The sequence below is a fragment of the Agelaius phoeniceus genome, chromosome 6 (assembly GCF_051311805.1).
Source record: "Agelaius phoeniceus isolate bAgePho1 chromosome 6, bAgePho1.hap1, whole genome shotgun sequence".
Classification (NCBI taxonomy): Eukaryota; Metazoa; Chordata; class Aves; order Passeriformes; family Icteridae; genus Agelaius; species Agelaius phoeniceus.
This window is the reverse complement of record NC_135270.1, coordinates 41754992-41781514: the sequence shown is the minus strand read 5'-3', so window position 1 is coordinate 41781514 and position 26523 is coordinate 41754992. Positions and strand designations below refer to the sequence as shown.

The 26523-nt window shown below is 45.3% G+C and overlaps 2 protein-coding genes across 7 annotated transcripts in view; one reads left to right on the top strand and one right to left on the bottom strand.

Annotated features, from left to right (window-relative positions):
- LOC143694378 (uncharacterized) overlaps window positions 1-26523 on the top strand; it is a 470045-nt gene that overhangs the window by 107900 nt on the left and 335622 nt on the right. For 2 of the 4 annotated variants that reach the window (XR_013182847.1, XR_013182848.1), the window contains one exon: window positions 2068-2414. The exons of 1 other annotated variant lie outside the window; for it this stretch is intronic. Coding sequence is in view for 1 of the 3 variants with exons in the window: in XM_077180521.1 (XP_077036636.1) it covers window positions 2068-2155; window positions 14718-14840 (211 nt within the window). In the remaining 2 variants the exon portion in view is untranslated. Of the gene's footprint in view, window positions 1-2067; window positions 2415-14717; window positions 15399-26523 lie in introns of those variants that run through there. One more of the 4 variants, XM_077180521.1, reaches the window with a different exon arrangement.
- Window positions 1491-26523, bottom strand: part of ESRRB (estrogen related receptor beta) — a 127823-nt gene continuing 102790 nt past the window's right edge. For all 3 annotated transcript variants that reach the window (XM_077180519.1, XM_077180520.1, XM_054634005.2), the window contains exons 4-7: window positions 19000-19110; window positions 18214-18375; window positions 12092-12361; window positions 1491-5898 (exon numbers count right to left, since the gene is read on the bottom strand). In XM_077180519.1, the coding sequence (XP_077036634.1) occupies window positions 5654-5898; window positions 12092-12361; window positions 18214-18375; window positions 19000-19110 (788 nt within the window). In that variant the 3' untranslated portion in view covers window positions 1491-5653. The remainder of the gene's footprint in view (window positions 5899-12091; window positions 12362-18213; window positions 18376-18999; window positions 19111-26523) is intronic.

Sequence of the window (26523 nt, the reverse complement as noted above, 5' to 3'; positions counted from 1 at the left end):
CTAGTATTTCCTGTGAAGCTCATCTATAGGAGGGTTGGCCTCAGTTTCTCTCAATGCTACATGGGCTTACTATGAAGACAATCCCCTCCTCTTTCCTTCTTTAATTCCAGCGTGAGTGAACACTAGTAAGCAAAGCAAGGAAAGCCTCAAACAAACCTAGACAAAGAAGGATGCCCAGGAAATGCCAGTAAGGCAGCCACAACTTTAAAGTAAGGGACTGAGGAATGCAAACAGTCCTTAAATCGTGTTTGAAGAGTGATGTTCAAACTCTCTGTAGTCTGCCAGCTATCCTTACCAATCTCTTGACACCATCAGCTCCAGTGCCAAGGAACTTTTCAGAACCCCAAAAGCCACACATTTACCTCCCTTTGCTATATTTAATCTGAAGTAGGATCCATTTTAAAGTCCTACTGAGGTGGCCAAATCCAAACCTTCTGCGAATGGCTACAACATTGAGAGGACTTATGCACAGAATGTAGGAGGGCTGTGTGTGACTGTGGGCTGCTATGTGAACTTGGAAGGGGATTGTGTTGGTTCCAAGACTGCATCTGTCACAGTCAGGGTACTGCTGATGTGGGGCTGGGGGTAGCTGTTTCCAATGTAGAAAAAGCTTCTCACACTTCATGTCCCACTGCAGCTCTGTGCTCATCTTGTTTTTTCATTCAGGCTCATTTTTAGCCCGTGGCCTTTCCCACTGGCCACCACTAATTCAGCCACCACCTCCTCTTCAGAGGGCAGGCTGAGCAGCCTCTTGATTGCCTGGTTTGATGCATCATTAGGACATTAGCAGTGTTGGCTGAGGTGTGTTGGAGGTGCTTAAACAGGTTGGGATGGTGTCTGGTACCTGATAGAATCAGAGGTAGAACAAAAAACTGGGGTCCTTGTTTCTCACATCTCTGCCCCAATTAGCAGAGTGCATTTCCTTCTGCTTTCTCAAGCAGCTATGAGCCTTCCCTCTTGTGCTGCCTGACCAGCAATCAATGCCAATGCCACAACTTTAGCACTTGCATCCACTTCATAAGCACTGGACAGCTGCTGTAATGCTTGCAACACTCATGATGTCACTGCTGGGTTTAAGCCAGTGGTCTATTTTATGATTAGAGGTGTTTCTTCACTGGAACAACTTCAAGATTTTTTCATCTCTAGCTCCTGTTTATCCCTTGCACCACTGAAGTGTAGAACATGGAAAGAAAGGGAGTGAGGGGGAGAAATAAACTGGTCTGTGGCAGAGACTGACAACGGTGCCTGTCTTAAAAGTTCTCAGCAAAGCTCATCTCACAAAAACTCAGAAGCTTGCTGAGAATTTTTTTTATATATGGGAAAACATGAAATGAGCATTTCTAAGTGAGAGGGCTGGGGGTTTCCTGCTCTTCCATAGCAAATACAGACAGATCACACTTTCCCCCCACTGGCCTTTTCTGTGGAGCCATGTGCCTCCTGGGGGACAGAACAGAGCAGCTCCTAACACAATAAACATTACTCTGTCTGCATTAGTTTTTACATTTCTTTGTTTTATTTCTTGTTTTGTTTGAAATGACCTGTACCACAGGAATACAATTTATTTAACAGGTTGTTATTTTTTTAGGAGCAGATAATAGTTAAGTAGATACTGTTTATTTCACTGACTGTCTATGACTACCTGCATCATTCTCACAGCCTCTGTCTCTCTCTGGCTTCTCCATGTAACCCAGCCACAAGAACAACAGAGCAGCCTTTGGCCATATGATTGATTATAGCTCCGATTGGTAATAAAAGCTCAACATGTTACATTCTAGGGTCTTTCTCAATTAGTTGCCCCTCTAATAGCTGCTTACATGTTTCTGGTGAAGCATGTTTTATTTTATATATTTATAATAGTTTTAAAAAAAAGATGATATAGCTTACAAAGAGAAAAATAATGCCCCCTTAGCATGAGCAATACTGCAAGGTTCTGATTGTTGTGGGGATGTTTCTTGTAGCTTCACAGTTTTGCTGCGAGGTGTAATGCCCAAGTTTCCCTAGAAACCTAAATTCAGAGTGGTAATTTACCTTTTAATTGATCCCCATGAAATTTGTTTTGCATTACAGGTCAGACACTGCTGTTCCCAGAGAAGAATGTGCCCAAAACAGAAGAGCTGGTCACTTGGGAAGAACTGCCTTTTGTAGTAGCTGGCAGGTATATGGTTTCTGTTATCCACACATGCAAATCAGGGGCTGGAGCTGCTTTTACCATAGTTGCTGGTGTTGATTTATTCACTGTCACTGCTATACTTACCTCTACTGCTTCTCTTTTCTTTAAGTCACAGAGCCCATCTGTGTCCCGAGGCTCAAGCTCCATCATCTTTTGCCCCATGAAGAAGGACAGCTGTATGACACTGACTCTGTGAATCCTATATTACAAATGAGCAACATAAAGACTACTGACCTAAAACCCATCTCCTAGTTCATGTCTCACCTTCCACATCCCCAGACCTTTTTGTAAGAGACTGTGAGCATTCAAAGACCTAAGCAGTTGCTGAAGCTTCATTTCCTACTTCAAAGTGCATTGGGGGGACTACACTGTTACCCTTCTCTGCAATCCCAGCCCATTGTGTAGCTGGAAATGCTCCTCAGCTGTGTCAGTGTGATAGTACTAGTGATGCACAGCAGATGAGAGTAACTGGAAGGAGATTATTGTGATTCCTGCACTTGTTTGAAGGGCTCAAGAGACCTGATCTGCTTCCCAATTTAGGATGGTACAAGTCTTTTAAGGGTTAAATCTAGACAGGTGTTTGTGTCCCATTTCCTGGGAAAGAGTTTGCATTCCTTGGTTAGAGAGTTTAATATATCCTAAGTACTGTCTGCTTCACTTCCCATCCTATTTCAGAAGAAATGCAAACACTTCCCTGCATATTATCTTCAAGCAATGGAGAGTATTTGGATGGGGTCCAACATTATGCAGCTTTAATGGAGAAAGAAGTTCCTGGAAAAAATGTATTTGGTATCTTCATATTGCTATGCCAAGGCAGGAGTTGCCTCCATCCCATAGCCCTAATCTAAATAGCCAGCAGTCTCTGTGAGCTAGAAGCTAACTCGGCAGCTCTCCATAATCATGTTTTGTAGATAGTTTCCTGTTATGGAGAGCAGGCCTGAGTTCAAATACAACAAAGCTAGAAGAGCCTTTTGGGGTTGTTTTTGGGTAGTTTTGGGGGTTTTTGAGAGGGGAGATTAGGTGGGTGTGTTGGCGTGTGAGTAGTGACCTTTCTGGCAGGGCCCAACAGAGTAAGAATTGCTTCTTAGGATCTTTTCAGCCCATTTTGGGCCAGCTACCTTTGCACAGCAGGCTGGGACACAATGTGCAGCAGCTCAGCTGAGTGGCACTTGGCAGCATTGGAGCAGTGCTCGAGTGAGTCAAACTTACAGGTGATAATGCAACCCAGCACATCTGTGAAAGCAATTCTGCCACAGCCAGAAAGAGTTGCCAGAGTGCAGCATATGGCAAGCTGGCTCTGTAATGGTGGCATGCATTTCACTTTGGTCCCTCAGTCACAGATAGGTACAGGGATCATGAGTGCAACCAAAAGCCTCTCATTTTCTCCCCAGCTGCCTTTGGGAGGGAGCAGGAAAGAGAAGCACAGGTATCCTCTTGAAGCACAAGGATACTGTGTAATTGCTACTGCTGTGAGCAAAGAAGGAGTCCCAATTCCAAATTGCCTTCTGCCCCCAAGGTCTCTGGTGGTTTACTAATATGCCTGAAGTAAGACAATTCCTTTATCAAGTGAGTACAAAATGAGTGACTGTGTAACATAGGAAGAAGTCAAAGGAGATGAAATGGAACTAACTTAAGTTCAAGGTGTGGGCTGGCTATGAGAGCTGAGAGGTCACCATGCCAGCCCCTCTGTGTCTGAGCCTGCCAGGGCAGGGGTCTGCAGTATTGACAGCCCTGCTGGGACACATTCTGCTCCAGCAGAAAACAAGCACCCAGTGTTTCTGATCACACACCTCAACCCTGGTTTGGAAGACTTCCTCCTGAGGGCAATTTACTCCTCTTACACACCACCTTTCTCCTGGGGAAGCTAGGAAGGGGTGGAAGCTTGAGGAGAACAGACACAGTAGAGTTAGTGGTGTCTCAAACGTAGATCAGAGGTTTTTTCTCACCACAAGCGTCATGCTGTTGACCACAAAAAAAGAGAATACATTCAGGTTTTGTCAGCTCAGGATGGCTTAAAACTAAGTGACCTAGAAAATAAAGTTTCAGAGAACACCAACAGTCAGTTTTGTCAGTCACCTACATTCCCCTCTGGCTACTGGGAATGCAGCAGTTATGGCTTAGGCCGCAGATCTAAACCAGGTCTTGGAGACAGTAGGAACCTGGTTATAAAAGAGTAAATAAACACTCCCCCTGTTCTTCTCCCACCACCCCAAGGTCAGGTATTTGCTTTCTGATCAGCAAGAGAACCTCCTACCAGCCCCAGGTATAATCTATGCTAGCTCTTTTCCTGCTGTTGAGGATAATGGGATGAGGCAGGGGAAGACAGTAGTTGGAGTATCAGGGGTTTCATGCCATCCTCTAATTTATTTCCCTAGCCTGCCACAATAAAGCAATCTCTCAGGCTCTAGAGCTGCCTCCTCTGAAAAGCAGTGCCCTTGATTCCTAACTAGAATTTGGCAATAAGCCTAGTCTCTGTGGAGCCAAAGAGCTCTAATGAAGTCTAGGAAAGATCTGGTTTGGGGTGTATTTTTACTTGGGCAGTAACCATGCAGACAAAGCCTTGTGTTCTCTGCCACAAGGAACAGGTGGGGAATGGCACTCAGCTGAGCTGAAGAGGCAGGTGTGATACACTATGGGGTGAAAAGTGTGGAAGAATTGTAGTTAGCACCACATAGGAGAGGATGCAGAGATTATCAAGTCAACCCAGCACTGAAGTATAACATCAGGCTCTTCTCTCTTGCCATTTGGGAAAGACTTGCATTTTCTCAGGGACATACATCCTACCTCTTCAGGGGCCTGCAGGGATTGTACACAGGAGGGACTAGCCAGGCGTAATGACACACTGTACAAGGTCGCAGAATATCTTACACAGTTAGGAGCAGCTTTCCCAGTAAGAAGTGGGGCCTGTATGTACAAGTGTTAGAGGAGTCTGGGAGGCAGCCTTTTTGTTCAGGAGAGGTCCAGCAGCATTGTTCTCCAAAGGAGCATCTACTCTATGGTAAGAGGAAGAAAGGTGTCAAAAAGAAGAACCATGGCTGCTTCCCTTTCTAACTGACCCCTCATAACACCAGCAGATAAAGTTTATATTTACTCTATTCTTTCTCTCTTCCTGCTTCTGTCCCCGCTCCCCTCCAGAACTGGCAGAGGGTGCTGGGAAGCAGGCAGCCTGGACAGCGCTGAGAGCATCACTGATCAGAGAGGCTGAGCCCCCACGATGCCTCAACAAGTGCAAGAGCATAATCTGGTATTTCCCACAGAGAAAACAATGAAAAAAAGAGAAACAGGTGACTGATTAAAAGTTTCCCCCCTCCTGTACACAAGATTCTGCAGTCACACCGACAGATAGACATTAAATAATTCTTCCGTAATAAATGATTGGAGATAAAAGCCGGCGGTGGCTGCTGCTGCTGTTTGGATTGCTCCGTTGTCTGCGTCTTTGTTTCTAGTTTGTTCCCCGGCCACTGTGGGCTGGTGCTGGGGCTGTCAGACCTTTGCCTCTAGCATTTCTAGGAAGAGTTTATGCATGGGAACCTTGCCCTGCAGTTTGATGCTGTAGAAGTGCTGCACAGCTTTAGCAGCCGTCTGCCGCAGGAGGGGCAAGGTCAGGAGCAGCTTGCCTGCTCGCCGGGGCTCCTCATTGCGCTGACTCAGCTCGTAGTCCTGCAGGGCTTCGTGGAGAAGGTCCTGGAGTTTCTGCACTGCATCCATGTCCTCTATGTGCATGGAGTCTGGGGTGAGGGAGAAAAGACAGCAAACAGACAAGTCAGATGTGAGAAAGGAAATCCTTTATGGTTCTGAAGCTAATGATGTTTTCTTTCCTTCTTATCTGTTCTTGTGGGGATTTTTTAAGTTGTTTTTGTCGTTCCCCCCCCCAACCCACCCAGGCAGGGGGTGAGGGGTGTTGTTTGGCTTTTTCTTAAGCAGAAAAAAACCAGCTAGCTGGCAGGTGTTGTGCTGCTGCATGAAGTTTGGCAGCAGCCCAGTGTGTTGGCCCTAGCAGTGCAGGGACAGTAGGGTTGCCAGGGGTAGGTGGGTGACACACGTGCCCTGTGTGCTGCCCATTTTGCCAGCCACCCCAATGCAATGCAGGGGTCAGGCAGGGGCCTTTGTGATTTGCACTTTCACTTGCCCTCCATGCTCCTTATGGGGAGAGTCACCCTGCAAGGGGCAGCAGCTGCTGTTCTGCCGCTTGGGAGCAATCTCATTAAGAATAATTAACGCTGCTACAGTGCTTCATCTGTCTAAACTGCCTAATTGCTGTGCAGCTGCTAAGGGTATCAGCAAGACAGAAAAGCCCCACAGGTCACAACCAGTGTGCCCAGGGGTGTTGCCAGACCCACCTTTGTGCATATGCCCCTGCTTTCAGAGACTGCAGCAGCTGCTCAAGGAGCTTCCTGCTGAAATAAAGGAATCCCATGCCTCCAGCAAGGCCTCTTCCCTTAGGCTGCCAGTCAGATTTCTATGAGCTGTTGGAGGGGCTACAGGGTTTGCAAGGCTCCTGATGTGTCTGTGAAGTGAAGGTAGCTAGCTGGTAAGGACTCAGTCCAGGGCTGAGACAGAGAGCCAGACTGGACAGAGACTGCTAAACTTGTGGGTAAGTCATGGTATGAGAGGGCAGCACCAAAGCAGAGAGGCACAGCATCACCAAAGGTTTTCTCCCTTTTCATCTTGCTGATACGTGCTTCTTTCTTACAATTGTGACAGAGCTGGAGACACTGATGCCTCCTCTTCATTGTTTAGAGACTTTTAATCAATACTGAACCTATTGATAAAGGTTCCTGCCACAAGGCAACAAATCCAGAAGCAATGCCAAAGAGACAGTATGGCAAGCACACATGCACACATGTAATTGCACCGCCTACCATCACAGCCTGGGCTTTGCTTTGTGGCAAAATAGTCTCAGTGTAGTCTCAGCCTACACACAAACACAAATGTGAGGACATGGGTTCCCCAGAGTGACAGCAGTGAAGAGGAGGAAAGCTGACTGAAGTGCCAAAATCTCTCTAGAAACATGTGTCATCTTTATGGAGAGCACAACACAAATTAGAGACTGTGAATTTTGTATAATTCATTTATGGTAAAAATGCTATTTATGATGCATGATTTATAAAGTATTACAACAGTTGGGAAAATATTATGTCTAGCAAGAAAGCTGTTTAAGAAGCTGTTCAGAAGGAATGCACTAATTAAGAAAGTATTAAAGGGAAAGTATTAAAGTATTAAAGGGAAGTATTCCCAAGAAGCCTACTGAAGAACAACTCTTGATACATTTACACTTCTTATCCAAGAGACCAGGCAAAGAAGCTCAGAAGAGAGCTGCTAGGTCATCACAGTGACCTAAGCTAGACACAGAGGTTGATTCTGAAAAGCAAGGAGGAAGAAGCATGTTGCCAAGTCAGTCTGGCAACTTCTCCCAGCCAGGTAGCACCTCTGAAAAATTTCCATACACAATCCAAGAGAAGTGAGTGTGATCTGTTTCCTGCCAAGTCACAGAGGTCATTTTGAAGACTGGAAGTATCAAAAGCTGGAATGTCTTCTATCCTTTCTGTTTAATGTCCTTCTGGCTAGGGGCACAAAGGAGAGAAGTAATCACAGCCTGTCAGAGTTTGCAGTTCCCAGCGGGTGCTAGAATTACCATGCAATGAGCCATGTTTCAGGGTAAAGTGGGTGCTCTGCTTTTGGGTACTGATGCTGCTGTACACTAGACAGAATCCCAAAACTGCCCTCTGCTTCTGTAAGGTGACAAGACTTAACAGCAGTAAATAAGTGTATACAGTGAGAGAAACTGGGGAAATAAAGCTCAAAGCCTGCCCTACCACCACCACACTGCTGAAAGAAGCTCAAAATTGGCAGCTGACTGCAAAAAATAAAACAGCATTGCAGGATTAATTTCCTTGCAATCCATCAGTGAACTGGTGTCAATGGCATTGATAAACTGTTAATTACGAAATCAATAGCTATGAATTTTTACAGCTATTGGAGCACTGAGGTGGGGGCAGGCTGCCTGACCATGTCCCTGAGGGTCAGCTGGCCTAGAAGCTGGGCTTCATACCAGGAGCCCTTCTCCAGCACTGCTGGCATGGGGTACAGGGCAGGTGTGAGAATGGACAAGGCCCACTGCTTCCTCACCTCTGTTCTTGCAGCTTCTGACAGGAAGAGGACCCATTAGTACAGAATTTGCTATGCATCCCTTTGCCAGGTCCAGATATTGCTCACTCCATTTTAGCATTAAAATGCATTGCAGAAAGAGAAAAGGGGAAATAAATTTCGGCTGCTCTGGGATGTCCTAAAATGAATGTCTGCTGTATGCTAACCTAGAGGGCTCCTCAATACATAGGTTGATCTTTTTTTTTTTTTCCTAAGGAAAGAGGACCTAGGAATGCTTAAAAATGGACTGCTGACTCTGAAGGGTAACAAATTAGGTCTACATCACCTCTACTCTGTCAAAAAGTGGGTGATCATATTGTCTGGGACTTGCCTGCTGCTCTGGGAATTAAGAATTCATCCCTCAGCTCTCTAGAATGCACTTACTAAACGGAGATCCCTGGAATTATCTTTGCCAATCCCAGCAGGTGTGTTGTTGGTGTGTCACACCAAGGACTCAGAGATCAGCCTACTGTCAGCTTCTTCTCTAGTAAAAAGTGAGTGAGCTCCCACTTCTATTTTCATTTGTTTTAATTCCTAGAACCAAAGGGTCAAGTACACACAGGGCTGCCTAAGTCCCTAGAACTTGGATTGCATGAGCAATTACACCCAGAATTTATCTGTGTGGGAAGGAAGGCAGAAAGCAATTTTAGGCAGCACAAGTTCTAATCTTAAAGATGAATCTGGTGTTCATCTTTAAGCCCTATCTCTGATCCAAGGGAGCTGAAGCCTGGCCCAAACTGCTTTCCTCCCGTTTTAGGAATTGGCTGTTTGCATGCAAGCACACACATGCAGGCTCTGTAAGTTTATCCCTGTCAAAAATACACTAAGAAAAAGAACTGGCATTAAAAGAATGTGAAGGTTCAATGTTAAGTTACAACAGAAAAATACACTTGCCCTATTCCAGCTTCCTTACCTGTGTGTCATGAGAAGCTTTAATTATATGAAAAACAAAATCCCCATGCTTCACTTTCCCATATTTCAATACAAATAACAAAACAGGACTTTTGTGCATTATGCTTCTACATAGCTACACTTCTAGCTGCACTAGTGAAGTCAGAGTCATTTTTTCCATCCAGCTGAGAACATGCTTTGGCCTGTGCCTCCTGACCCTTACCTTGGTTTCTTTATTCCACAGCACTGGAAATGGAACCCCAAAGCATCTGATGAGTGTTGGTTGTTCTGCTCTGTCTTTGCTCAGTGTTACTCCACTCCTGTGGAGACTGTCTCATAAGGTTTACTCTGGGCTTAGTCCTGAAAGCACAGGAGTGCTTTCAGGACTAAAGTGAGCAGCAACAGCAGAGAGTGCTTCTGTTGCACTGTGAAGAACTTGACAGCAGTGTCCAGAGCACGGGCCAGGTAAATGTCCCAGTGTGCCACTTCTCCTGTCACAACTGCTACCTTAGACTTCAGCCTCTCTGAGGAGCCCTTCTCCCTGTTTAGTCCTGTGACCCTCCTGGCAGACAGGTTCTTTAACAAGTTGATTATATCACCCATAGCCACCATTGCACAGAGGAGAGAGGCTAGCCTTGGCCATCTGCCCATCCTGGTTCACTGGCAAAGTGAAGGCAGCAATTAAAACTAAAAAAGCACTATATGAAAAATTAAAAAAGGGAACAAAGTTATGAAGTGCAGAAAAACCATAAGGGAAATGAAGGACATAGGAGGAAAAGCAATGTCTAGAAGGGCTAAGGACAGTAAAGAAGTTTTATAAATATTTAAGGAATAGAAGAAAAATGATCATTTGTAGGGGGGATCTTTTCAACTGGAGATTATTAACCTATTAATAGCAGTGCAGAGTAGATAGAAGTCCTCTGTGAGTATTTCTGTCTTATTTGGAAAAGAGAAGCATTATATACCTGTGTTATACAAAGGTGATAAAGACTTCATAATCTGTTGTTTATGCAAGAAGATATTAGAACTATTAGGACAAACTTCACAGAAATCAGCAGAGCTGGATAACTTGGCTTTAAGAGTTCTAAAATTGCTGGCTGGGGGTCATCCAGGGCAGATTAATGATTAGTAAGTCTTGGTATTTTTACAAAATTCAAGATGAATGGAAGTGTTCTAATGATGCACACATTTTCCTAGGTCTTACCTGATAATTTCTATGCTAGCTTGATGTGAACCAGGGCAAAAGAAAGGAAAAAATAAAGGTGACATTCAATTAAGACTAATAAGATGGCTTTTATAAGACATGTAAATGTGGCACTTAAGGACATAGTTTTGTGTTGGACTTGGCAGTGCTGGGTTAACAGTTGGAAGTGGTGGTCTTAAAGGTTTTTTCCATCATAAATGATTCTGTGATTTTACTGCCAGTCAACATGATACTTGAGAAGAGAGGTCTTGTCAAACAAACTTGATTTCATTCTCTGATGAGATTACAAGTTTGGTTGATAAAGTTAACTGCACAGATATAATAGACTTAGGTTTTTATAAAGCACTTGGCTTAGGACCACAGGACATTCTCATTAAAAAATTAGCACTATGCAATATCAATAAAGAACACTTTCAATTGATTAGTAACTGGATAGATGACAGATCTCACAGTAGCTATCAGTGATGAATCATCCCTGAAGAAGGAGTTTTCTCATGGAAATCCCCAGGGATCAGTAGAAAAATCAGCTGCTGCTCAACATTTTTATCAATGAGCTGTAAGGAATTTTTTTTTATTTTATATTGCTATTGCTAAGGAGTGGATGGATGGCAAACAGGGACAGAATGGTGTAAAATGGTGAGGCAGCCTCACAGAGTCCTGGACCACATCCTTACACTTGAAATAATATATCCATAGCCAAGGAACATGACTATGGAACAGGAAGTTTATCATGTCAAGATGTCAGATATAAAAAGACCCAGAGTCATAGGATCCAACTCAACAAAGATCATTCTTTCAAGGCTGAGCTCAAGCAAACAAACATTAAGACATGATGCCTTTTGTTTTTTGTTTTTTTAAACTGAGAGAATGAGTAATTATTAGAGTCAGCTGCCAAGCAAGATGAAGATTCCCCCTCTTTTAATCCTCCCAGTTTCACACTGGGTGTTTTTCTGTAAAGTGGCTTTAGCCAAACACAGATACTGGTTTCAGGGCTGGGCTGCAATGGTGAATTCTGTGACATACATGATGCAAATTTGGCAAAGGGATCTGATGTGAAACAATGAGACTCAGGGGATGTAGAGGGAGCCCTTGTTACGCAGTAGCTTTAGCAGTTTCCCTTTCCGATGGGACTCCTGAGCAAGTCTGTGTCTGGCTGGCTTTGATACAATGCAGCCTTGCTGGATTGAGAGCTGCAATCTACATCCACGCTGTCTCCTAGTTAAAGGGGGATTCAGTGTCCCTGGTACCTCAACATCTCCAGGACAGGGTCAGGCAGCCCCAGCCCCGCAGCTTTTTGAAATTGGGATGAGAGTTTCCCCATTTGCTGTATCTCACCAACGCTATGGAGGTGGATGCAAGTGTGGCTCCCTTTTCTGAGCCCATGGCACTGGAGTTAGCTTGCTAGTGGAAAAGGCCTCCACAGACCCTTTTACTGCCTGAAACCAGCAACCAGTCCATCCCTGTCTGTTCCACTCCCTACTACAGGGTCAGAGCACAGCTGGGGCTCTAGCAACAATAAGCCTCATTTCTCCCTGCTTTCCAGCTTAGAGTGGAGCTTTGAGAATATTGCATGACACAGGCAGAAATTCTTAGGCAGTAGGCTCTAGTTTCCTACCAGGTAAAATAATAGCGTGAGCCTGGACTGGCTGGGTGCAAGACTGGATGGACCAGGGCTGTACCTGAGTTGGCAAGGGCCAGAGCTTTGAGTGTGACAAACTCCTCCTTTTCCACCTTGAGCTTCTTATAGCGGCGCACCAGTTGTAGGATGGCCAGGTAGAGCTCCAGCAGCCCTGTCAGACGAGAGTGCTCTTCATCCATGATGTAGTCCTCAGCATAGACCAGCTTGTCCTCGTATGGCAGGGAGCGGTACACAATGCCCAGGATGAGAATTTCCATCCAGGCACTCTGCAGAAGGCTCATCTGGTCTCCAAGGGAGAGGTTGGAGAACCCTATCAGGGCAAAAGACAAGCAGGGTCAAATGGGTGTGCAGCAAAGCCTCTAGGAGACTAGGGTCCTTAGTTTCCCTGAGATCCAAACCACACACTCTTCCCTACTGACCTGCTGCTTTAAAAATACCCCAAACAACTCACTAAAGTGACTCTGTAGCAATGAGCATACATGGACCTTACCCTTCTCTTTGCTCCTATGCCCACCCACAGCCTCAAACAGGAATTCTGATGCTCTGATTGCATTTATGGGAGTCCAAGGTTGGTGACAACCTCTTTTCAATGACCACTGCTTCTTTCATAGCAGCAACTCTTTTGTACCACATTGCCTTTCCTCTCTTCCTCAGTAGGTCTGTATTGCAGCCCATTTAGTCTGTCCCAGCTGAAAAATGAGCAGAGAAGAGCTCCAGATGACAGAAAAGAGGGCTTCTGATGGGATAGGAGGGAATGACACAGGCCTGAATTAGAAGTATACTACAGTCTCATATTTTGGCAAAGATGGGAAAAAGTCCTGCCACAACAAAGCACCAAAATGTGTTCAAAAATGAATATCTTTGTGAACAGAATTCTCCTCTATTCGTCACCCCACTCTGATTTCCATACCAGCAGCTCTGCCTACAACCCTACCCAGAGATAAAAATACCTTTGTGGGGACACTGAAGTACCTAAATCATAGCCAAACCTGGTAGCAATGGGACAAGCCCCTATGAACCAAATATTCTTGCCAAATAGAGTCTGACAGCCTGACCATGACAGCCCCAGAATCCACTTGAGAGAGTGGAGAGGACAAAAAACAGAGGCAATGTCCACCTCAAGGCAGGGAAAAAAAAGTGCATGGGAAGGAAACCTGTCTGTTATGCCTTCCATACCTGGTATCCTTGAAGGCCAGACCATGAAAGATCCTGGGAGATGGGCACTCTAACAGTCATTACAAACAGCAATGTCAAACACAGTGTGCTGGTCCTCTCTAGGCAGCTTTTGCCCACCATGGACAGACAGAAATTGCACTTTTTTTGGCAGCCCCTTGCTTCCAATGGTTCCTAGGGCTGTGATAGAATGGGACACCCAGGCATGCCTCAGCTGGAAGGGTGAGACCTCTCCAGGCAGTTTTCCCCCCAGGTGCATATGAAGCCTTGGGGATCACCAAAGACCTGTGAACTCATGAGCCTCCATGCAGAAGCCTCCCAGCTCCACTGGCTGCATGCAAGGCTCAGCTGGGCTTCTTCATCCCACACCCCACCCTGCTCACAGCTCTTGGCCCCACATCGGGGCTTATGTAGACAGCCACCATGATGATCATTTGATTTTCTCTTGTTATCAAGTTGGCAATTAACAAAAGAGCTGATGATTGCTATATTGACTGACTGTGGGATCTCTTTTTCTATCTGCACTATCTCAGCTGGGGAAGGGAAGGCAGAAGGGTGGGTTAGTGGTATTTTATTTATCTCTACGCCATGTTTTGTGTTTGTGTTGCCAGGGGAAGCAAAGGGTGATAATGGCCTGGCAGCCCTTGGACATCCAATTTCCCTTATCAGGCCACTGAATAGAAAAGAGGCCCCAGGCCACATTAATTAACAGATACCAATCAGCTGTCACGTGCTGTGTGTGCAAGGTCTGAGGGGAGCAGTGGGTGGGAGGGAAGAATCAATAAACCATTGGGGAGGAGTGCCAGAGGGAACAGCTAAAGAGGCGTCCAGGCTACTGGCGAGAAGAGCTGCAAATCCAGCTCCATGACTGTGAGAGTGATTCCTGTACAGCACAGCCTGTGCTCCACAGAGCTCTGATGAATCCCACCTCTTGCTTGGGCTGGCCTTGTCCTTTACCTCATCTTCTGCCCCTCATGCCCTGCACTCAGAACTGTGCTGCTCTGGAATGCAGCCCTCCTGACTCAGTCCAAGTGCAGGCTGCTGCAGCTCCAGTGCTGGGGATCCTGTCTCCACAGCTCTGTCTGATGGACAGGGAACTGATGAGGGTAACCCTGAGATTAGAGTAAAGTTGCACAGCCACTGTTCCACTCTTTAGAACCTGAGATCTCTCCTTTGGTCATCCCTCTCCTAGCTCTGACCATGGAGATAAGTCCAGCATTTAGGCTGCTGCCTTAAGTCCATTTTCTGGATCAGTCACAAGGCCTTTCTGCATCTTCATCCCCACCTGGATTACAAAGGGCATTAGGCCATTGCCTCATTGCAGTCTGCCAACAACATTTCTTTAAGACTGAGAAACAGTCACATAGCAGAGTGAGAGGATCCAGGACAGGCATGGCTTGTACTTTTCTGCTACAGAATAAAGCAGAAAAATTGATTTAACTCCAGCAGTAGCCTGTACACACAGCATCTCTATTAATTGCCCTTTCCCACAGGCTGTTGTGACAAGTAAGAACAGGAGATACCATATTTTACCCTTTGCCAAGAAGAACAGAAGAGCCAGCTGCAATTGCCCCACCCACCTGGGAAAGCCCCTGGCCAGAAGCACTCCCAGGTAGCCAACAACTCCAGCTCCAGCAGGCGAGTGGGAAGAGGGAGCGCTATGGTGTCAAGCCTGGACTTGAAATGTCTGACAGAACTGGGACCCTTTTCCTCCAGTGTTCACACATGGGGAGTGCAAGGGCTAAAGAACTGGCCCTGAATCACTGAAGTAAAGGGGAAATCATATGACTCTCTTCATGCTGTAAGAGTTGAGATCAGGGAAAGTAAATGTTAATTTCACCTGGCCAAAATCACAGGCTTGCTATTTATTATAGGATTGTAACACTGGGGAACCTCTAGTTGTGAAATTATCTGTCATCTTACAGCTCCCAGGAATTGCTAAAACACAACTGCTTTGCATTCTTCAGCTGTTGATGGCTCAGCATCCACAAAATGCCCTTCGTGATCCGTTTCATGCTGCTTTTCTCAAGTCTGACCCTGAAAGGTGCCTAATCCACCACTGCCCCAAAAGAGAGCCCCTGGCTCTAGCACAGAGCTGCATGCATGTTTCCCTCCTTCCCAGGTGCCCTTTGAGAAAAGCTGCTTTATTTGCAACAGCTGATGTGACATTCAGGTTGGGGATTTTTTTTTAATTTCAATTTTTTTTATTATTATTTCAGTGGTTTGGCAGTGGGAGCTCCCAGAATAAAAAAAAAAAATCACATAATTTGTGGCAAGTGGAGTTCATAATCTGTTAATTTATTATCATTTCTGTCATCCTGGAGGGCCATTAGCAGAGGTAATAAAAGGAGATGTAATTATAGGATCTGAGGCCACTCCAGACACAGCTGCTGTCACTCCACTAGCCATATTTCATTCTGTGCTAGTACTAATGTCTTCCTGGTGAGAACAGCACAACAGCTACCCTGGGAGAGCCTTCATCGTCACCCCTCAAGAGAAGTCCTGTCACCCTGCATCAAAGCAAGAAGAAAAGGAGGATGTTGTTCCAAGACAATTTCCATGGGGGGAGAGTGAGTAGTGGGGAGGGGGCCTCATACAGAAGGGAACAACCCCACATTGGCTAAGTGTGGCTTTTGAGCTCACAGCTGATAAGGCTATTGAGCTAATAACATTTAAACATGATTAAACATGTTTTATTGTTATTATAGGAAAGTGTGTTTAAGTTTTACTGATTTTATTTGCTAATACTGTGGGATAGAAGGTTGTGTTGACACTTGGGATCCTTCAGGGCTGGTATGACTTTAATGTCACATCCTTCTTTACTAATTCCAGTGTGAATCCAAGGCAGGAAAGTGTGACTTTTTCTCCTTTCTCCATCCTTCTCTGATGAATAGTTTATGCACAAAGGAAGCAATGCCATGTTTTACTCAAAATTTTTGGAAGGCAGAAATACAGGGCATAGATAATTTAGACACCTGGCAGACTCCTGACCCTGCCCTGCTCTGCCCCCTTGCTGCATAACTCAGTATGCTTCATATTTGTTGCAGAACTACAGAGTTTTTGTTTCATTATTATGAACTGTCTTTTATTATCTTTTTTTCTCAGTACTGCTCTCTTACGTAACAATTCTTGAGCTCTCACCTGTGCACAGTCCTGTTATAAAATACTCCTGCTGGTCTGAACTGTGCCAGGCTGATTACTGTGGCTGTTACTGTGTTGTAGGGCCTTTGATAGGAGAGGAAAATAGAGAAATTTGAGATGATGGCTGGTATGTCCTGATTTCAGAAAGGAGAGGAAGAGCCCCTTTCATAGTGCAGGAGCAATCTCTACTATACTCCTGTTCTGGGACAGTATTGCCAGGATGGAAAACTCTGTAGGAATTCGGCTCTTCCCACAAGATAGGGAACTACAGTAGGGCACACTGTGTGAACAGATATAGCCAAGGTTAGAGGGATGTACAACAGCACCTCACTGGACAGCCACAGCACCTAATTGCATTGCATTAAATCCATTCCTATAACACGCCAGGTATTGGGTTAGTAGAGCAATCCAGGCTGAGTTCTCTAATCACCACTGTAACCCCACTTGTGATGAATCAGCCCCAGATGGATTCCAGCACTAGTGATGGTTATAATCCCTTCAGATATGGCAGATCTCATGTAAGAAGGGCATCACCAAGATTAACCTCTTCTCAGAAATACTGTCCTGAAAATGTTTCTTCAGACTTCAGAGTCCCATCTCATAACAATCCATATTCCATATAGCCCATAAAACCATTAACTCTTGGGTCCCAGGAGAAACACATTACAGAAAAAGAGAAGCAGCTGCCAAAAAGCCAAATGAGAAGCAACAGAAAGAAACAAAATACATGGGAAAACTAAACTGTCTGATCACATATGTTAAGATGCTTCATCAAAAAAAAAAAAAAAAAAAAGAAGAAAGCCAAGAAGCAAAACAAAACAACACAGAGCCCATGCAGTGGAAGACATAGTCAGCATGCAGTAAATCCTGTGATCCTGTATCAGAGCCTCATATATTCTCCTGACAAAAGGAAGGGGAACAGAAGGCAGGAGATAACTGAAGTGAGCTGTTTATAAACAGCTTTAGTGAGCTGTTCATAGTGAATTTCTGAAGCAATCTTTGGAAAGCAGCCTTGTAAATCCCACGGCTATCCTCTAAGTTCCCTGGCTAGCCTTCTCCACACACAAATCCAACCTGTTTCTGGTGAGGCTGGAGAGAGACTAGAGAGAGGGGAGCATTTTCCCTTCCCAATCCAAATCTGGGAAGAACCCATAACTCAACCCTGAGGGCCGTATCTGCTCCTTCAGCCTTGGTCCACCCTACCTGCAAGTGTGGGACACTTGCTATGTCACTCAGTCACACAGACACACACTGCATAGTCAGTGAGTCTTCCAAGGCAGTCACACTGCCAATAAGTTGTCCTCATTATTTGTCAACAAAGAAGCTTTGAGATTCACTGGCAATAGCACATCGTCCATCTCAATGGGATTTGTTCTGTCATAAATCCATTAGGACAAGATTTCCTGAGTCTGGACAAGAATGCCCACTGCTGAGAAGGTGTGTATCTGCCTTGTTATTTAGCAGTAAAGTCCAGTCACTGCCATAGTATTTATTCAGCTATGAACACAACAGAGCTAGGTCATGTTGATGTAGTGCAAAACTACGCAAGTCTACCATACCATCTGTAAGGCTGTCTCCCATGTGCTTCCACTGGGCCACTCAATGCAACAGAGAACTTCATTGTATCATATCAAAGCCTTCTGCATACAGACATGTACAGTGATCAATTTATGCACCTCCATCATAGGCTGCACTGGAGTTTGTTACCAATGAGAGCCCATCACTAGCAGTATTTTCCACCCATCACTATAGGAAAAAGTCCTCGTTGAGACTAAAATGGATAGGCACATAGATAAATAATAGCTCCCTCTGCTGTTCATGCTTACATCCTTGTAATTCCCCATTTACCTGGGATGTGCTTTGCCCAGCCAATGATCACCACCAATTCCCTGTCTGCCAGGTCACAGAGGGTTGTCAGGGCTTTGATGTCACTCTCCGGCATGGTTGGATCAGGCATGGCATAAATCTTCTCTGGCTCAGCCACCAGCAAGTGGGAGACGATCTTAGTCACTGCACATTTCAAAGGAGAAGCTGTTGTATCTCTTGTGAGATAAGGTGAACCCTCCTGGGATAAGACATGACTATAGAGCCCCTAGGACCTCGGTAATGGTTTTGGTCACAACAGAAAACCACACTGCAGCTACGCAAGCTGTAGTGGTCTGCCTGTGACAAACCAGCTCTGCACAGGGATGACAAAAGCAGGAAGCTGCTGTAATGTTGTCATTGTCTCAGGCAGGTCCTCTGAGGGGAGAAGGAGGTATAAACAAAAAGTCAGTAGGATGTGGAAAAGTTTAAAGAGCTATGGGTAGTAGTGAAGAGAGTAATCAGCATGGGACTGGTTTTGTTAACATGGCTTGGGTAAAGGAAAAGATCAGAATATCACTAAATGGATTTACGTAATCTCCTGGGAAAGGTCTGGTATTTAACCTTAGGTACCATGAATACAGTACCTGAGCTGTACCTAGGCCTGTCTAGTTACTTCTACAATACAATCGTGAGAAAAAATTCCTGTACTGTTGACTGATAGAGGAATTGGAAGTGACAATTGCTAATTGCTACACTGTACTTTTGGGAGACCAGTGAGAAGAAATATAGTGGCAGCTCAGAGGATCACAATTCAAGACCAATACATACATGGCTTTTTAGCTGGGGGAGGGATCTGTAAGCTCAGGTAAGTGCTGCTCTCAGAATCCAGTCTCCTTTTGTATTTCTGACGACCTCCACGGACTCGATCCAGACGAACACCTGCAGGTAAAACCAAAAAGTCCTCATGATTCCTTAGTGCCTTACGAAACCTTGGCATGCAAATACTAAAATTTGCTAAGTAGGATGTTCCCCACACTCCAGGGAGCTTCCCTCTCCCTTGAGATAAGATCTCAGAGATCTCACTTGAGATCTCAGCTGAACTCATAAATCTCAATACCAGCTAGACTACCTCCAGCTCTAAGCATGCTGCTCTGAGCTTTACTTTTATTTAAAACATTAATGGCCACAGAAATTAACCCATTCAAACTCTTGAATTGCTATAAATCTGATGGGAAAATGAAAAGCTTCAGAACTCAATGCCCTCTACATGATCCTGCTTTTAAAAAGAAAGACTTTAAGTGTCAATCAAGCCAGCAGTTATAAAAATAAGCTTTTAGATTGTTCTTAAAAATGAGAAGTTAAATGTTCTGTGACCTCTCACTGTTTATATTTGAAAAAAGTGACCTACAGCAAACAGATAATGAACTATGAATTCAACAAAGGTGTTTCAGCCTCAATCAAGTAAGGCAACTGTAATAAAAGTAGAATCCAAATAAATAGAAACAACCTTGACTACAATAAAGCAATGATAAAGACAAAGTAGGGAGACACTGAAGAATTTGTTGCAGCTCTTTCAGAGTACAGTGAAAAAACTCCCAGTGACTGGGAAGTACCAGTGATTGTCACCAGGCAAAAAAACCATAGCATCATCAATAGACCAGGAACAACTAAGTTGTCACATTAGTACAAAATACGATGTTAAAAAGAAACTGTGAAAAAAACCCTACAGATATTTATGCAGTTGTCTGTTATTTTCTTAGCAGCCATATGGACTCTGATAGTCACTCTGTGAAATTGGGGTAACTCAGTCTTGCTGGGAGAAACAGCTTTGGGAAAAAATTCTTTCAAGGTAAATGTAGGACCATTTGATTAGAATAAAATTTTGAATTTACACTATACAAGTACTTCCTTAGAAACACACAGGAGTTTACCTAGTCTGATCATGGGAACCAATTAAATGATACACTTACTAATCACATTAAGTCATTAATATTTTGCAATCATACCACTACATAAACACAAACAACTAAAAGCAAACACTCCACATCAGTTTTGAAGTGACACTTTTTGAACAACCAATACACCTGAAAAAATCTGCAGTCAGCTGGCAAATATTCTACCCTAGAAGGAGGCATGTCTGTCACACTGCCTTTCAATGCCATGTTTGCTTACTCTGTCCGGGAAAAGATAAAGTTTTTACTGTGACGCTCACAACCAGCCACACCTGCACCACCTGAAACCACTACTTGCAACAACGTCTGGATCCTGATATTCTTCCTGGCTAGAGCACCAAAACAATTTGACTACCAATTGCCCCCTAAGCAACAAGAATACCAGGCCAACAACACTCAGTCTGGCAGCAGGATCTTACACTGAGCAGGAGAAGGAGGAATGAGCAGGTGTGACGCTCTGCACAGCAAGGGAGCTGCTGCTGTGGGGGACTGCTATGGGAGGACAGCAGGTGTTGGAGAAGATGGAGAGAAAGGTATGAAGCTGATGTAGGTGAGCTCAGGTCACACTGAGTAATTTCTTTCCCCTGTCCCATTTTCTATTTCTTACTCCGTATAGAGAATTTACGGACATCCCTAAGTACCACCTTTCTCTTCCATTACATGGTATTGTTTCTGAAAATGATGCCTATTGCTTCTTCTACTTCCATTTCCCGTGGCAGATAGCCTGTGGGCAAGACTCCTTCCTGGGAGCCCAAACACACTTCAGAGAGCAATTTTAAAAAGGACAGCCAGGGAATCCCAAACCTGAGGTTATCTAGGGAGATCCCTAAGGAACAGCAGTAATAAAATCCTGGGTGAAGCAGGACATTTTCACTTCCATCCATGATTTCTTTCCCTCTATAAACATGCCCTGGTTTCTTAAGAAATAAGACTCTATTCCATGCTTTGCTGAATGAATGACAGCTACCTATAAGCCCAGAAACAAGGGAGGGACACAAATTTCTGGAACTGCCAGTAAACCAAATAACCAGGTATGAAAAAGAAAAGAATCAGGAATATACTGTTGGAAGATTATAGAGGAACAGGCTGCCAAGATTCAGGACTGAATCGCATCTTCCCAGGACCCTCCCAGATAAGGATCATAGCTGGGTGCATTCCCTCACACCAGTGGTCAGGGGAGGGAAAGAGGGAGATGCCATTCTCGGCTGACAGAAACCACCACACAGCTCTCCAGGATGCTTTTGCTGTGCAGTTTGCTAAGCAGCGGGAGCGGGAACGAGGAGGAGTAGGGAGGAAAGGGGGAAGGAGCCTGTCTCCTCCTCCCAAGGAGAATGCCATCTTCCAGTGCTTGGCAGAGGGATGGCTGCACAGGTTGCAGCAGTATTAGGGACCCTCAATCAGATTATAAGGACACAAGGGACTTAAGTGCATTAAAAAAAGATAAGAAAGACGCAGAGAGATTTACCCTCCATCCCTCCTTCCCTCACTGAGCAGATAGAGGTCTGTTTGCCCAAGGACTTCAGCTTGTTAATTTTGAACAACTGTTTGTCCTCCTCTTGTTCCCCTTCCCTTGTGACACTCCTTGAGGCAAACATTTTCAATCAGCACTTGCAGAGCCACAATTCTAGCCTGTCATCATTGCTCCAACCGCAGAGCTGGTGAACAGGCTGAGCCCCACACAGCACATGCCAGGTCCAGCTGCTGAGTGAAGTGACGACAGGTTCTGTAGTCTACAGTGACAGGTACTACAGTAAACAAAAGCATTTCAACCCTCCAAGTCCCTGACTGCGACACTCCAGGCATAAGCATAATGGTAAAATCCTTTTTCTAAAGATCTGACAGCCTAATGAGTCATAACTAGATGGAAGGAAAGGGCATGGCCAAAAATCAGTACCTGTGGTATCTAGGTACTCAGGTTAATGCCTGCTGCTCTGCTCGATTTCCTCTGTGGCTGATTTTAAGACAGACAGGCTGGTTACAGTGCAGCTCTGAGAGGGACACTAAAGGACAGACATTAAAATGGAGTGGGGAGGTGTGGGGGGTGAGCCCAGAGAAGCAGCATGAAGGAAAACACTAAGCAGAGAAGAAATGGAGGGGAATGTAAGCTGGGATATGAATGGAAGTGAGAGAATGTAAGGAAAAGGAAGATGAAAGAGAGAGGGCTGGAGCAAAGCTGAGGGGCATGTACACTGTAATCACAAGGGCAGGTTAAACACCACATGTGCAGCCACCTGAGCCTTAACTGCAAGGTGCAGCAGCCACGCATGAAATGCAGCTGTCCACACTGAAGACTTACACAGGATTTGGTACTGCAGCCTCACAACAAGACAGCAGCAAAATAAAGCTCCTGCACAAACCCTATGCTCACATCAATCACAACTGGCCAGTTCAAAGGAGAGAAGACACTAATCCTACAAAAATGTCACGGCCACAGGCACTCCTGGACCCCCCTTTGTGTCAGCAAGGAGTTGAGATCAACAGTATAGGACAAAGTTTGGAAAGCACCACCCTTTGATAACTTATCTTGATGGCAGTTCCTTCAAATTAAGGCTCTCTGTTCTGGACACATGCCCTATCCTCCCATTCCCCTGTATGGCAATAAACTGCTGCTGTTTATTCAATTTTGTTACCTTTTGAGAAACGCTGCATAAAAGTCCTCTTCATCTGACCTAGCTATGGAGCTGACCCTGGTGTATGCCCCAGGAGTTGAGTTCCAGCTCCCCCACAGCTTGTTCTCTGCTCCCCTGCCTGCCCAAGCCCCTCTGACCTTGCAGGGAGGAGGGCAGGGCCAGGACTTGTGCAGGACTTCTCAGCTCAGCATCCTGCCGGGGCAGGGATGTCAGTTTTCTAAGTGTCCTGTGGGTGCCACTCGTGTTCCAAGCACTCTGGCAGAGAGGTCTGTGCCAGCACCAAGCCTCTGCAGAAGGAGAGCTGATCTGCTGATCGTTCAGCTCCCTGCACTTCTCTGACATGCCCCTTGGAGAGACGTCTGCCCGACAACTTTGGGATCAGATGTCCCCTTACCGACTTGATAACATCAGGCCTTGGGGTTTTTTTCTTAATGGAAGTAAAATAATTCCATCTTTTTTTAAAAGCTGGACCCAGGCCGAGACTGTCGGAAGTAAAAATAGCCGAGTAGGCAGAGGCGACAGCACACAGAGTCAGGTTTAGTTTCTCTTTTATTTTCTGGGGACTAAAAATACCCTTAAAAGCTCTGTGAAGCTAAGCCCTGGCCAGTGGGAAATGCAGTCAAGGCCCAATATCAGCTGTCGTGTCAAATTACCAGCCTCACCTCACTTTCCATCGAGTCCTATCACATGGCCATGGATTGATAGGAACAGAAAGATCTATCTTGCCAAAAGAGCTAACAGAGGAGCCAAGCTACAGGGTATGCATGGTACAATATGTGTCTAGACCAAGAAGGACACAACCAAAGGGAACACAGGGCAAGTGCTGGCCAGGAAGCAAAAGGGCATGCTCAGATTTTGCTGAGCTTCCCTGATCCACTAGCCAGGTTCTGTGTCCACTGCCCACCTAATCCTTGAGCTGCAGTTTCCACACTGCTCTCCCAGGGTCTGAGCTGGGGTGGTGCTCTGTAGCTAGCAGAGCACCTGTCTCCAGGAGCTGCAGTACATGGGTTAGTACTGGCCAAGGAAGCCAGTATGGGCTAAAAGCAGAGAAGAAAGGAAGGGAGAAGGGTTGTATCCAAAGTGTCTCCTACGAAATTTCCCTCTTCCTTTCTGCTCAGAACTTCAGGAGAGACAACAGCATGTGGTAATGGGATGAGTGAGCCAGGAGGAAGCCTATCAAGGAAACAGCAAGCAGAGATGACCATTAAAAGTCAGGTCTGCCAAGATGGAGAAAGAAATAGACTACAGGGAAAAGCATCTCTGCCTAACAGGAATGGAGAGGCTGCAAACTGACTAGGCTCTCTTCTGTTACTCAGATTCCAGCTTGGGAATGAGAAAAGATCCCTTTATACTATTAGGCTCTAACATTGGGGCAAAAAGAGGCCAGCCCCTAGAGAGTCTTTTGGTAGGTGACTGATGTGATTACCCAACTCATCTGAAATACAGGAAAGCAACTTGAGGGTCACAAATCAGCACCACCAGAAGAACCTAGTGACTAGCCTGGTGCTGGTGACCAAACCTGGAAATTACACTTGGAAAGAGAGGGTGAAGAACTGTCCTGGGGATGAGGGGAAGTGGAGATGAAAATCCACCTCCTGTGTTTCAAGAGCCTACAGAGAAATTAGATCAGTTCAAGTAGGATGCTGCAGCCTCTTCCACCTTTGATGGTTTCAGGGTTGTGTTAGTCAGGTAGGAAAGTTTCTTCACCGTCAGGCTGACTGAAGAGTCCCTGGATGCAGAGAGACAGGTTAGCCCTGTGATACCTGATGATACCTGATGATACCTGGTGCCAGAGGCTCCCAGATGCCTTGGAGCAGGACACAAGGTGTCAGCTCCTCACCCACAGAAACACAAGCAGAATGTCCCAAACGGTTGGTCCAAAGCATACAGAGTCAGGTGGAACCCACACAGCTTCAGACCAGTCCTTCTCCTCTGCCAGTGCCAGCTGCATGGCTGCCAGCTCTGCAGGGCTGCCTGCAGCACCAGCCACTGCTGTCTCTCAAATGTCTTTTTTCTCCTGCTGAGCCCCTCTCACTTTGCTCCCTCACCTTTGCTCCCTCTGGAAACTCAGGAACTAAAAAGGGCCTCAAGGGCAAATGGGAATAAAGAATACCTCAGTACCTTGTTCTCTGCAACACCTCTCTGTAATAAGCCCCACACCCACATGTTCACCCTGTATCCATGGTCCATGCAAATGTTCTCCTCTGACTGCTTCCCTCCCAGCCCTCCAAACAGTCTGAAGCAGGTCAGCAGCTGTATTGGTTATGTCACCCATGGCCACAATACCACAATACCTGCCTGCACAGCAGAGGGCTGAGGGGCACTGTGCAAAAGCAACAGATGCAGGCACATGCCTGCTAGGAAAAGACCAAGGCTGCCTTTCACAACAGGACCTAAAAGAAGACAAAGCCTCAGTCCCACTGATTTTCCAAGAGGTAGAACTCAGAAATAAAGCCCCAAAGCAGTGTTTGCTGCCTAGAGGAACCTGCTGCCCTAGGTGTGATTTAACTCACCTTACTTTAGACTTTGATAGCTCCTTCTGTGCATCTGGGCTCCCTTGACCCACAACAGAGAAAAGGGCACCTCCACATGCAGCTCACTGGCCAGACACTTACCTGAGGAGGCATCATGACAGATACTTCTCTTCACTGACTACCAAGAGAAACCCTGTAGGGTGAAACCAGTGCTACCTCTAGTCCAGTTTTCTGTCTCATGTATTTCAGTGGAGCAGATTTTAGAACAGCTAGAGGAGCATAAGTATGGATCAAGAACAACAATTTTTTATATGTGACACAATGGAGAAACCCCACCATGACATGGAGAGAGGTCTACTTGTTATGGAGATCCACAGAGGACAGGAGTTAGACCCACCTACACAGCATGTTCTGCTTTGTCCAGCCTCTAACAGCTGCTCTGCTTGAGCCTTGAAGCATCTCCTCAAGTCCTCACCCCAGCAGTGGTTTTTCTAATGCTAAGAACTACTGTCCACTTATTGAATTCTTAGATTGGCACAGTTGAGCCAGGAAGTCCTGAATAAAGATCCTCTCAGGATACCCTGCAGGTCAAGAGCTGGCACAGTCTTCAAAGGTGAGTCAGGGAAAGGGATTGAGAATCTCAGCAGAGCTGAGTCACTGGTGCACACAGGTTATCAGAGGCATATGCCCAAAGCTACTGTAGAGCATTGAGGCATATATTCAGTCCCATTCCATTCTTGCTTACATTGAAGAATCTTACCTGCTATGTTGTCAAAACTGCTTAAAAGCCTCTAGAACAATGGCTGGGTTCTAAAAATCCCAGGATGGTTGTTGCAGTTTGTATCCCCTTTCTCTTTTCTGTGCATATTATAAGAGCACTAAGCACAGTTTTGGTGACAGAATACACAAAGTATTTATTATAAACCTATGTAGAGGTGATGCCTCTCTGAACCCACCTAGATGTATATTGATGGAACCTGGACTTCAATGTTTAAAAGAATGGAGATCTAGTTAGGTGTGGTAAGAACCACAAAATTAAAATGAATGAGAGGAACCAAATTGAACAGATTCATAATCCATTAGATAAGGGAGAAGGTGTAGGGATGGTCCTGGACGTGCCATTTTTATGTCCAGAAAACAGACACCAAGTGCACTCAGCCCAATGTACAATTTGTGAACAGCCCATCTGCTGGAAGCCTCCTCTTTGGAGAATTACCATCAACCTGCCAAAGGCAGCACATGCTCTCTGTCACAACTCAGCTCCAGCCACATTGCAAATGCTCAATTTATGCCTTG